Genomic DNA, 13,291 nt, shown 5'->3' with positions numbered 1-13,291 from the left:
GAGAGAGAGAGAGAGAGAGACCCACAAAGACAGACAGGGAAAATGAGAAAGAGAAAATGGCAACAGAGAGACATGGAAAGTGTGACAGGCAGAAATGCACATATCTGTAAAAGGGTATATGATGGAAAGCATATTGGAGAGTGTGTGTGTGTGTGTGTGTGTGTGTGTGTGTGCGCGCGCATGAAATCCTCCAGGGCAGGAGGGTTAAATGGCTTTAAAGATCATGTTAAATGTCAGAAACAGTGAGAGGCACTACTGTAGCCACCCACACACACACACACACACACACACCTACCTACCTCATTGCAGTTTTGGGAGGGGGCTAGAAATCAATATGGCTCCCACAGATGCTGACACACACCACAGAGTCAGACGTAAAGTGCACTACCACTGACTGTATTATTCCATCACTTGTCAAACACAAAAACCTGAGCATCAACTCTCACATCTTCACAGTGCACTGCCACTTTAAAACAGATTGTAACAGGCCAGCTAAATAAAGGAGTTGACTCGTCATGTTTTTCTGTTGTTCCAAGGCATAAATTGTCTCAGGAGATGACCGTTTTATTAGCGTCGTAAACACCATAGTAAAATAAACCAGTGCGATACACAGAAACCCAGGACAATCTGGCAGCACTGAAAATGCTGAAAGCGGACAAGAACCTTCATGCTGTACATCAACAGCCCATGGCTGTTCTTGGATAGACGACGCTGTCTACAGCAGCATCTACGAGGACTTTCTGCCATGTTCAAATGTGACCTCAGTAGACTCCAACACATCAACAAATCTGGCTCAGTCTGTGAATGAGCAGAGTGGGATTGAATATGGATGTGTAACCCATGGCACAGAAAGAACTCTTTCACAGTGAATGTATTAGTTGACAATTAATACTGAAGTTACAACCCTTCATCCTCATTTTTTGATTCTATGTAAGGTCAATTCACAAAAAAAACCTAATGCACGTAGAAAAAGCATCCAAAAACTTTTGCTATCTGGAAGCTAATTTCCTTGTCAACCTTTTGTGATAAAAGACTTCTCACAAAATGTTATGATGCCATATCCTACAACCTGATGCACATGAGGTTTGCTTTTGTCTGATATTCATGTGTATGGACAATTGTTTAGCATCCCTGAATTTTTCCATCGTTCACAGATAAGAGAATAATTGACTGACTAATATACATAAAGGATATTACACATTGGCACAAAGATATGAAGTTTACCTTCAAGTGGCGAACAGTTTGCAACAAGCGAAGATAAACTTCATATCTTCAAGACGTCATTTTCTTTTTACTACTGTATATAGACACATTCACAAACAAAAACTACACAAGTTTATCAAAACAATTCATCGATTTCCTCATGACTGAAGATATTGGAAATTATTATAAAATACAGGACACTTGTTCATTGGAATAAAAACATTTTTTTCGCGGTCCAAATCCTGCGCGCTGATTGGCTGGCAAGCGGGTCCGTATCCTACGATACGGACCCCGGTTACGGACCTCTGGCGACTCACTCGTTCACAACAACAAACATAGCATTTTTTGTCAACATTTATTTTTTTTAACAAGATTTATTTATAAGATTATCAAAAATCTTATAAATTTTTGCCAGCATTTCTCAGGAAAATAGTATCAATTTTACAGCATGGATAGTGATAACGACAGTCTTCACAGCGAAAGCAAGTTTTACTACCCTAAGGAAGAAGAAATAAAAGAAAACATTTCAGGAGAAAGCTAAAAACCTGTAATTTGCTAACATCGAGCAAAAAAAAAAATGGCTGAATCCTGAATGACTCTTATTTGTATAAATAGTCCCCCATTTATACAAATAAATATATATTTATTTGTATAAGTAAATATATATACACAAAATGTATATACATTTTATGTATATAAATAAATATATACATAATTTTATGTATGTACATACATTTTATTTCATGAATGAGTCGAGAGCACGCCAAGTGTGCTAACGAGTGCTTATGCTGCCAGGAACGTGTAAAAACTTGCACACTTGCCTCTTTAACAGATTTAGGTAAGTCAGATTGTATGCAGATCTTTTTGTAGGTTGTCTAGCAAGGTTACAGTCCACAGAATGAGGCTGTCATGGAAGCACTACTTGTACCGGGGATATAAATATGAAAAGTTACCTTCCCCATTCAGGTCACATAGAAATATATCAGCTGTTCACTCTTCCCTCGCCATTTATCAGCAACATCAGTATTATCTTTCCCCCTCCACCTTTGTTAGAGAAATGGAATTTCAATTTTTTTTTCATATAAACTTTTAATGAAATAATCTCCAGCCAAAGGCAGCTTCAAGTCTTACTCACTATGCGGAGCTTCTGTGTCTTGCGCTCAAATGACATCAGAGCACTGCAGGAAACGATCCGGGGGATTTTTCTGATTGGTTAAAATATTTGCAATGGCGGCTTCCATGAAATCGTCCATTCTGCATAGAAACTTGACTTTTGGAGATGGATATCTTAGTTGTGTGAGCTCCTTATTTTCAATTATTTCACATGAATCTTTAGTTTATATCATAATCTATCTTCATAACTGTATTTTAAAAATGGGCTTTCTTTTCTTTTAAATATGTTCCTCAATGTCCTGGAGGTAGTTCATATGAAAAATACAAGTGGCGTATTTCCCAGTAAAACACTTGTGTCTCTATAATAAAATATCATCATCATATACTGTAATATCATAGAAGCTCTAATGAAATGATACAAGAATTAGATCCATACATTTACCCTTTTGACTTTGCTGGACATTGACATCATCAATAAACATCATTGTTGTTTATTCCCACCTGCCTGTTTGTTTGTTTGTTTGTTTACCCCAAACAGCTTTTCTCTACAGATGAACAGATGCTGCAGATTCAAAAGTCAGAGCTGAACACACTCTCCCTGCTGGTCTTATTAATGCCACACACACCCGACCCACGCTCTGCCAGAGGCTGTGTGTGTGTGTGTGTGTGTGTGTACATGCATATGTGTTGGATTTTGACCAGCTCGGCTCCCGCCCTGGTGCTGCTGGAGAAGCGAGCATCTTCGTTAAGGAGAATTAACCGCCACGCTCGTTAGCTAATTAGCCTTCGTGTGCGTTTCATGTTCCAAACAGCAGGAAGTCATTATGCAGATTTATTCCATTCCAAACAGACAGACAGACACACACACATACTGACCTGCCCTTGATCTGCCTCCAGGGGACACCGCTCTCCTGCTTCAGGTGCAGTGCAAGCATCCTTAGGAAGATAAGGAAGGAATTGGTGGAACGATAGAGGTGGGCGTGGTTAGTGGAGTTCAACAGGGCGGGGCTACAGCAGCTCTTCGCTTGTTCCAACAGAGCCAGTGGGGTGCAGCCAACACTGGCCAATCCAGACACACCTAACCAGGGTACTGAGAATGATCCATTCTGTGGATATATCAACACAGACAATCCAAAAATCACACTAAGAAAGTTACAAAGATATCAAGGATACCAAGAAAGTTTAAAAAAGTGTGACATACCAGGTTTTTGCTGAAAAAATCCCAAAGTGTATTGATGGCATTGAGGCTGGGTACCCACACCATACTGAGAGTCAGACAGCAGTGTACGTACATTCTTATCTGCTCCTCCTGAACCACCGCCTGGACACACACACACACACACACACACACACACACACACACACACACACACCTCAATGTATATTGGGTGCATAATATAAGCACATAGCACAGTGCTGCTGATTGTTTGTTTTGCTGACATTCCACAACTGGACTATAAGAGCATATAAACACACCTTTACATCACAGCTGGATTTCAGCAGATCACACACAAAACTCCAGTTGTCATCCAACTGTTGTTTCTGCAAAACAAATTAAACCTTTTATTTGTACATAATCATTTATGAAGTTGCATGCAAACAAGAGTACTCAGAGCACAATATCCCCTGCTGGCAACTATGCCATAACTCTGGTAAAATGCGACTGAATTGATCAAAATTACAATATGCGCATTACCGACATACAGTGCTCAGCGTAAATGAGTACAACCCCTTTGAAAAGTAACATTTTAAACAATATCTCAATGAACACAATTTCCAAAATGTTGACAAGACAAAGTTTAATATAACGTCTGTTTAACTTATAACGTGAAAGTAAGGTTAATAATATAACTTAGGTTACACATTTTTCAGTTTTACTCAAATTACGGTGGTGCAAAAATGAGTACACCCCACAACAAAAACTACTACATCTAGTACTTTGTATGGCCTCCGTGATTTTTAATGACAGCACCAAGTCTTCTAGGCATGGAATGAACAAGTTGGTGACATTTTGCAACATCAGTCTTTTTCCATTCTTCAACAATGACCTCTTTTAGTGACTGGATGCTGGATGAAGAGTGATGCTCAACTTGTCTCTTCAGAATTCCTCAAAGAAAATAATTTCTTTACACCACAAAGGTGAAGGCTACAAGAAGATCAGCAAAGCTTTACTTATCAGTCAGAATACTGCAGTAAGGTCACACCAATTTGGTTCTTGGATTTTTTCAGGAAAAATATGAAGCGAGCGGGTGAAATAAAAATAAAATTTAAAATAATGCTCTGATGGTAAAACTAGCGGTGGAAATAGACCAAACAATACAGGTAAACCAGTAAACAGAATTTCAACACACCTGTCAAAGATTTTACGCTTCTGTTCGCTGAATATCCTAACAATCACAAACACAGGCTTTGCAGGACTCCCCTCCACAGGCACGTTTCTTCCACAAGTCTTTATCGAAAGTGAAAGGGGTGATTTGATTGGTTTTCGACGTCACGTGACCTTTTCTGTTGGCGGAAGTTTGGTTTCGATTTTTTTTTCATTTTGCATTTTCTTCAAGTGGCGATTCCGAGAACCAACTAATTGAATTGGTGTGGACTAAAAGTGGTACAAAAATTTAAGAAAGATGGAACTGCAACCATCTCACAGAGACATCCAGGTCGTCCACGGAAGTTAACACCTCGACAGCAGCGTCTTCTGATGAGAAGGGTTGAAGAAAATCGGCATGCAAGTTCACTGCAGTTATCGAAAGAAGTAGAAAGCCAAACTGGGGTGACTAGTGAGATTTCGGATTTCAACTCGTGAGAGCGGACAGGAAAGCCAAGGAGAGCGGTAAGAGGAAAGGAGAGGGTATAGCGATGTTTGTGAATGACAGATGGTGTAACCCGGGGCACATCAGGATAAAGGAGCAGTACTGCAGTAAAAACACTGAACTGCTAGCGGTTAGCATTCGGCCATATTACCTCCCGAGGGAATTCTCGCACGTTATCGCGATAACTGTGTATATCCCCTCAGCGGCCGATGCTGCTGCAGCCTGTGAGCTCTTACACACTACAGTGTCAAAGCTTCAGACATCGCACCCCCAGTCCCTGCTACTAATCTCTGGTGACTTTAATCATGCTTCCCTGTCCTCCACTCTCCCAACCTTCACTCAGTATGTGAAATGCCACACCAGAGATAATAGAACTTTGGATTTAATGTATGTGAACACCAAGGACACATATAGTTCATCACCCCTCCCCCCCGCTGGGCCGTTCTGACCACAATCTGGTTCACTTGTCCCCTACATACATACCTATGGTGAATAAACAACCACCCACCAAGAGGTATGTAAGGAGCTGGTCTGAGGAGACCAGTATGACACTGAGGGACTGCTTTGACACCACGGACTGGGAGGTGTTGTGTGAACCTCAGGGGGATGACATTGATAGCCTGACAACCTGCATCACGGACTACATTCATTTCTGTGTTGAAAACACGGTGCCAGTCAGGAAGGTGCGGTGTTTTCCCAACAATAAACCCTGGGTGACCTCTGAACTAAAAGTTCTATTAAACGAGAAGAAGAGGGTTTTTAAATCTGGCAACAAGGAGGAAATGAGGAGAGTGCAGAGGGAGCTGAAGAGGGGGATAAGGAGAGGCAAGGACAGCTACAGGAGGAAGCTGGAGGAGCACCTCAAGGGGAGCAACACCGGAGAGGTATGGAGAGGCCTGAAAACCATCTCTGGCCACACAAAGGACAGTGGGAGGGGCCCTGTATCTGGGGGCCAGGACTGGGCAAATGAGTTGAATCTCTTTTTCAACAGATTTGACTGTGCCACCCCACCCTCCCCCACTCACCATAGTCCTGACCTGTCTGTGATATCACTCCACCCCCCCCCTCCCCTCATAATACCTCTGACACCAACAGCTCCCTCCTCACACCACATCACCCCCCCACTCCCTGCCAGACCAATCTACACACTCCACCCCCGACCTCACACCTTGGCTACACCCCTCGCCTCTCCATAACAGCTGATCAGGTGTTGAAGGAGCTGAGGAAGATCAAGACGAGGAAAGCTGCTGGCCCTGATGGTATCAACTCCAGACTGCTTAAGGACTGTGCAGATCAGCTCTGTGGGATACTTCTGTACATCTTCAACCTGAGCCTCAGTCTGGAGAGAGTTCCACTTCTGTGGAAGACATCATGTGTGGTTCCAGTTCCCAAGACTGCGCACCCCAGAGAGCTCAACCACTTTAGGCCAGTAGCTTTAACGTGTCACCTGATGAAGATCATGGAGAGGATTGTTCTCTCCCACCTCCGACACCTGGTGAACAGCGAGATGGACCCCCTGCAGTTCGCATACCGACCGGGCACTGGTGTAGATGACGCTGTCATCTACCTGCTACACCGGTCACTTTTACACCTGGAGGGCACTGGGATCACTGTGAGAGTCATGTTCTTTGACTTCTCCAGCGCTTTCAACACAATCCAGCCATCACTGCTTAGGGGGAAGCTGGAGGGAGCTGGTGTCAACTGCCACCTGGCTGCATGGATCATCGACTACCTCATTAACAGGCCGCAGTATGCGAGGCTCGGCGACTGTGTGTCTGATGTGGTAGTCTGCAGCACGGGGGCTCCACAGGGTATAGTGCTCTCTCCTTTCCTCTTTACACTTTACACATCAGACTTCAGCTACAACACGGACAGCTGCCACCTCCAGAAGTTCTCTGATGATACAGCCATCGTTGGACGTGTGTCAGAGGGGGACGATCTGGAGTACAGAGAGGTCATCAACAACTTTGTCGCCTGATGCGAACTGAACCACCTGCGCATCAACGCCAGCAAGACAAAGGAGGTGGTGAGTGATTTCAGAAGGACGGCTCCTCAAATTGCACCAGTGAACATCCAGGGTTTGGACATTGAGATCGTGGAGGAGTACAAATACCTGGGTGTTCACCTCAACAACAAACTGGACTGGACAAACAACACAGATGTCCTGTACAAGAAGGGCCAAAGTCATCTCCACCTGTTGAGAAGACTGAGGTCTTTTGGTGTGTGCAGAACACTGCTTAGGACTTTTTATGACTCTGTGGTGGCATCAGCGATTTTCTACACTGTGGTCTGCTGGGGCTGTGGAAGTTCAGAGAGGGACAGGAAGAAACTTAATAAACTGGTCAGAAGGGCTGGCTCAGTCTTGGACTGTCCTCTGGACTCCATTGAGGAGGTGGGTGAGAGGAGGATGTTAACCAAGCTGACATCAATCATGGATAACCCCTCTCACCCCCTACATGAGGCTGTGGGGGCTTTAAGCAGCTCTTTTAGTAGTAGACTGCTGCACCCACAGTGTAAGAAGGAGAGATACCACAGGTCATTCATACCTACTGCTGTCAGACTGTATAAAAACACCCACAACTTGTAATGTAGCACCAATAACCTGTCTGTCGGTTTTATTTGCACTACTTCACCACTACTACCTCTACCTCATCGATGCAATTATTATGTGCAATAATATAGGTCTTAAATTATTTTTTTACACATACATACACACATACACATATATATATGTATATATAGACACACACAGAGTCTACCTGTAATGTGCAATTCCCCCCCCCCCCCCCCCCGAGTCTCTCAATAAGGCAATATTTCTATACTTTTCAAGGTAGATAATGCAAATAGCCCTCTGTATTTAATCTTTTGTTTGTCTAATTTTTATTTCAGTTTTTATTTGTTATCTGTAGGACTTTTTCTTGCTACTGTAACACGTGAATTTCCCCGATGTGGGATCAATAAAGTGAATCTAATCTAATCTAATCTAATCTAATCTAATCTAATCTATTTCCCGTGACAGAATATGGTGTACACTGCAGAAGAATGGCATGCATGGATGCCGTCCACAAAAGAAGCCTCTCCTAAAGCCCAGGCACAAAAAAGCTCGCCTAGAGTTTGCCAGGGTCCATACTGACAAAGATGAAGACTACTGGGACTCTATACTCTGGAGTGATAAGACCAAGATAAATGTTTTTGGAACTGATGGCTTCAAAACTGTATGGCGTTGCAAAGGTGAGGAATACAAAGAAAAATGCATGGTGCCTACAGTGAAACATGGTGGTGGCAGTGTCCTTATGTGGGGCTGCATGAGTGCTGCTGGTGTCTGGGAGCTGCATTTCATTGATGGCATCATGAATTCACAGATGTATTGCTCTATACTGGAAGAGATGCTACCATCACTCCGTGCCTTTGGTTGTTGTGCACTTTTCCAACATGACTAAACACACATCTAAGGCCACTGTTGGATTTCTGAAGAACAGGGTGAAAGTGATTCAGTGGCCAAGTATGTCTCTTGATCTGAACCCAATCGAACACCTATGGGGAATTCTGAAGAGACAAGTTGAGCATCACTCTTCATCCAGCATCCAGTCACTAAAAGAGGTCATTGTTGAAAAATGGAAAAAGATTGATGTTGCAAAATATCACCAACTTGTTCATTCCATGCCTAGAAGACTTGGTGCTGTCAATAAAAAAATCATGGAGGCCATACAAGGTACTAGATGTAGTAGTTTTTGTTGTGGGGTGTACTCATTTTTGCACCACCCTAATTTGAGTAAAACTGAAAAAAAATGTATAATCTAAGTTATATTATTAACCTTACTTTCACATTATAAGTTAAACAGATGTTATATTAAACTTTGTCTTGTCAACATTTTGGAAATTGTTTGTGTTCATTGAGATATTGTTTAAAATGTTACTTTTCAAAAAGGGGGTGTACTCATTTACGCTGAGCACTGTATAACAAAGAATCCTGTCAAGTTTCATGAAATTCCTCCAAAAATTGTGAGAGGAGTTGATTTTAGATGGTGAGTACCCTTCCCGGGACGGATGGATGGACATCGCCACGGCATAATCCCCCTTCGGGCCTTTCGGCCAGCAGGGGATAAAAATTGTGAGTGAAGTTGATTTCAGAAAGCAAGGACACCTTGATGAAATTGCCAAAGTACAAAGTTTGTTAATAATTAAGGGCATAACTCTGGTAAAATTTCAAATTAAACAAAATTTCAATATACATATAACTGTCATATAGCAAAGCCTTTTGCCAATTTTGGTGAAATTCCTCCACAAATTGTGAGAGGAGTTGATTTCAGAAGAATGTACAACCTCATGAAATTGTCAAAAGGACAAGTTATTTAAACAAGGGTCAAAACTCTGGTAAAATTTTCACAAACAAAATTAAATCGCAATTTGCATATTACCGTCATATAACAAGGCCTTTTGCCAAGCTTTGAGAAATTCATCCAAAAATTGAGAGGGGGTTGATTTCAGAAGGCAAGCACACCTTCATGAAATTGTGAAAGTACAAGGTTGTTAATCAAGGGCCACAATTCCGGTAAAATGCGACCGAATTGGACAAAATAAAATGCGTACTACTGACATACAACAATACCTTTTACCAAGTTTCGTGAAATTCCTCCAAAACTTGTGAGAGGAGTTGATTTCAGAAGGAAAACACACACTCATGAAATTGTCAAAGTATAATTTTTGATAATCAAGGGCTGTAACTCTGGTAAAATGTGACCCAATTTAATGAAATTACAATATACGTATTACCGACATATAACAAAGAATCCTGCCAAGTTTTGTGAAATTCCTCCAAAAATTGTGAGAGGAATTGATTTCAGAAGGTGAGCACCCTTCTCGGGACGGACGGAAATTGCTACGACATAATCCCCCTTCGGGGGGTGGCACGGTGGTGTAGTGGTTAGCGCTGTCGCCTCACAGCGAGAAGGTCCGGGTTTGAGCCCCGTGGCCGACGAGGGCCTTTCTGTGCAGAGTTTGCATGTTCTCCCTATGTCCGCGTGGGTTTCCCCCGGGTGCTCTGGTTTCCCCCACAGTCCAAAGACATGCAGGTTAGGTTAACTGGTGACTCTAAATTGACCGTAGGTGTGAATGTGAGTGGTTGTCTGTGTCTATGTGTCAGCCCTGTGATGACCTGCCGATTTGTCCAGGGTGTACCCCGCCTTTCACCCGTAGTCAGCTGGGATAGGCTCCAGCTTGCCTGCGACCCTGTAGAACAGGATAAAGCGGCTAGAGATGATGAGATGAGATGAGATAATCTCCCTTCGGGCCTTTCAGCCAGCAGGGGATAAAAGCCATAAAACCAGATGATAAATGGTCAAAATGACTAAATGTTTTAAAACCATCATATTAAATGGTACACATATAAAGACAGTAGGTAAACAGAGAATGGCTCCCTTTGGACATATGGTGCACTATAAAGGGTTTATATGGCACCATTATACCATATGTAGCACAGTTACTGTATACAGAGAAAAGTGCTATATTGCAAATGGTTTACTTTTGTATAATTGCCTTTTATATATAAGCGAAAGCCCAGATATCTTTCTACTGAAAATTCAGTATAGTAAAGCCAGTATTTGATATCCAATGCAGTGAAGTTATAATGTAATATACTGTATCCTGTTCACATACCATGTCTTCACCAAACTGCTATGACACCACAAAGCATCATCACGTTATACTACTTTATAATACATCGCTGATGAATTCTCGATTCTGATTGGTTAGAAGGTGTTGACTTTTTTTTTTTTATAATAGCGGCTTGGACAGTAGCACTTTATAAAACAGGTTTATATAAAATGTCCTCTTTCTAATAATTTTTTACATTTATGAAAGGAGTCTCCAGTGTCAGTGCTGCATAACAGTCAGCATGTGTCCTGTGACGGGTGAGTCTACAGAAGAGAGAACTTTTTGCGCTTTTTGATTTCTCATGGCATGAAACATGGCAAGCTCCGTTAATCTATCTATCTATCTATCTATCTATCTATCTATCTTTTTTTTGGGGGGGGCGATTGCGGCACTGGCGAGGGAACAACTGTTTATAACTGCTACTATAAAGTAAGGGATAACAGGAGCTAGCGTTTTATGTACATTCTAAAAAATGAAGTGAAACTACAAACATATAAAAAGTAAATTGTATTATTCTTTAATTAATAAGAATTGCAGGAATAAAACATGCTGTTTTTGGAAAATAATCACACCACCACCCTTTGTTGGTCATTTACCTAGATCTTTATTCATCATCATGAACTCTGCAGAAAACTGTCTGAAGTTGAGTGGAATCTTACTTCGACCAAATGACAAAAACGTTATTCATGAGAACAATGAAGTTTATCTTATCTTAAACATGCACGTGATGTAATAGTCTGTTACAACAATGATAACAATATTGTCGCAAACAATGCAGTAGTTAACATTAGAGGACTATTTAATATTAACAACCTGACTCCTCTATTGTGGACGAGTATTTTGATGTTAACGTCATCACATGCATGGATTAAAGCAAAAAAAAATCATCTGACTGAAAAAAAAAGCTCCATGTCGTTGGCCCCTACCACGTCAGTGATGCGTCAAATTTTAAACGTCGTGTTGTCCATGATCTCCTCGGCCCCTACTTATAGTACATTTACGTAATTTTAACAATGACTAAAGCTAAGGCAAGACTTTACCATTGTCATTACTGGCTATAAATGATGAAACATCAAGTTTTCAGCGCAAAGTGCAAATTTATTTCAACAATACTTTAGTAATGCACAACAGTGGTTAAGAGAAAAGTGCAAGTGCAGTCGAACTTGAACCATGCTTTCAAAAGAGTGGAACAGAAAGAAAAATAAGAAAATCTGTTGAAATAAAGCCAGGAAACAAGAAAAGTAAAGTGAAAGTTCACTTTTTCTGCTTCTTCGCAGTGAAGCCAAAGGCATCTAGTTTGGCAACACCTGATGCCTGTTTTTGTTTCTTTTTCCTTGGCACAGCAGAAGGAGCTTGCCATTATTGCCCATTTCATTTCACCAAGCCCATCTCCACTTATTCTTTACCGATTTGTCGATGTCTGACACATCTGTGCCTTCATTTAAAAGAAGCGCGTCCATGCTGGCAAAACCGAAAGTAATTTGATGCACTCTAGTGATGGAAATCGAAGGGCCTATGTCAGGCCTTATACGCAGTACTCGAGTTGAGGGGGGGATGTGGGGGGAGGCATCCCCCTTCTGAAATAAAAATCTCAAATCATCCCCCTTATAAAACGGCCATCCCCCCCATCACATCCCTTGTGCCATTTTACCAATTAATGTGGAAATTAGCCTACTATTATTTTAACAAATATTACTACCATTTCAACATTAGAGGCTTTGCGCAGTGATAGCCTGCATGTAGCCGGATAAAAAAGACGCATATTTATTTATTCGGTTGCACCCCTCATTCACACCTACAGTACCAGTCAAAAGTTTGGAAACGCCTCTAATTCAGTGGTTTTTCATTATTTTAAAATGTTCTGAATTGTAGATTAATACTAAAATCATTGACATTATGAAGAAATATATATGGAATTATTTGGTAAACAAAAAAAGTGTTAATCAAACCAGAATATGTTTTATATTTTAGATTCTTCAAAGTAGGCACCCTTTGCTTAGATGACAGCTTTGCACATCTTGGCATTTTCTCAGTCAGCTTTACGAGGTAGTCACCTGGAATGGCTTTCAGTTTACAGCTGTGCCTTGTCTAGAGTTAATTTCTTGACCTCTTAATGTGTTTGAGACCATCAGTTGTGTTGTGAAGAGGTAGAGTTGGTATACAGTGAATGGCCCTATTTGAGTACTGCTCTAATTGAGTACTGCTCTAATACATATTATGCCAAGAACTACTCAACTAAGTAAAGAAAAACGACAGTCCATCATTACTTTAAGAAATGAAGGTCAGTCAGTCCGAAAAAGTTTGGGATGAGTTGGACCGCAGAGTGAAGGCAAAGCAGCCAACGAGTGCTCAGCACCTCTGGGAACTCCTTCAAGACTGTTGGAAAACCATTTCAAGTGATTACCTCATGAAGCTGACTGAGAGAATGTCAAGAGTGTGCAAAGCTGTAATCAAAGCAAAAGGTGCCTACTTTAAGAATCTAAAATCTAAAACATATTTTGGTTTGATTAACA

At 41.3% G+C, this 13,291-nt stretch overlaps 1 protein-coding gene across 3 annotated transcripts in view; it reads right to left on the bottom strand.

The window, feature by feature from the left end:
- Positions 1 to 13,291, bottom strand: part of mms22l (MMS22-like, DNA repair protein) — an 83,581-nt gene that overhangs the window by 24,540 nt on the left and 45,750 nt on the right. For all 3 annotated transcript variants that reach the window (XR_009651301.1, XM_060905875.1, XM_060905874.1), the window contains exons 11-13: positions 3,793 to 3,858; positions 3,518 to 3,637; positions 3,193 to 3,422 (exon numbers count right to left, since the gene is read on the bottom strand). Coding sequence is in view for 2 of the 3 variants with exons in the window: in XM_060905875.1 (XP_060761858.1) it covers positions 3,193 to 3,422; positions 3,518 to 3,637; positions 3,793 to 3,858 (416 nt within the window). In the remaining variant the exon portion in view is untranslated. The remainder of the gene's footprint in view (positions 1 to 3,192; positions 3,423 to 3,517; positions 3,638 to 3,792; positions 3,859 to 13,291) is intronic.

Source organism: Neoarius graeffei, chromosome 23 (genome assembly GCF_027579695.1).
Source record: "Neoarius graeffei isolate fNeoGra1 chromosome 23, fNeoGra1.pri, whole genome shotgun sequence".
Classification (NCBI taxonomy): Eukaryota; Metazoa; Chordata; class Actinopteri; order Siluriformes; family Ariidae; genus Neoarius; species Neoarius graeffei.
This window is presented reverse-complemented; position numbering and strand designations above follow the sequence as displayed.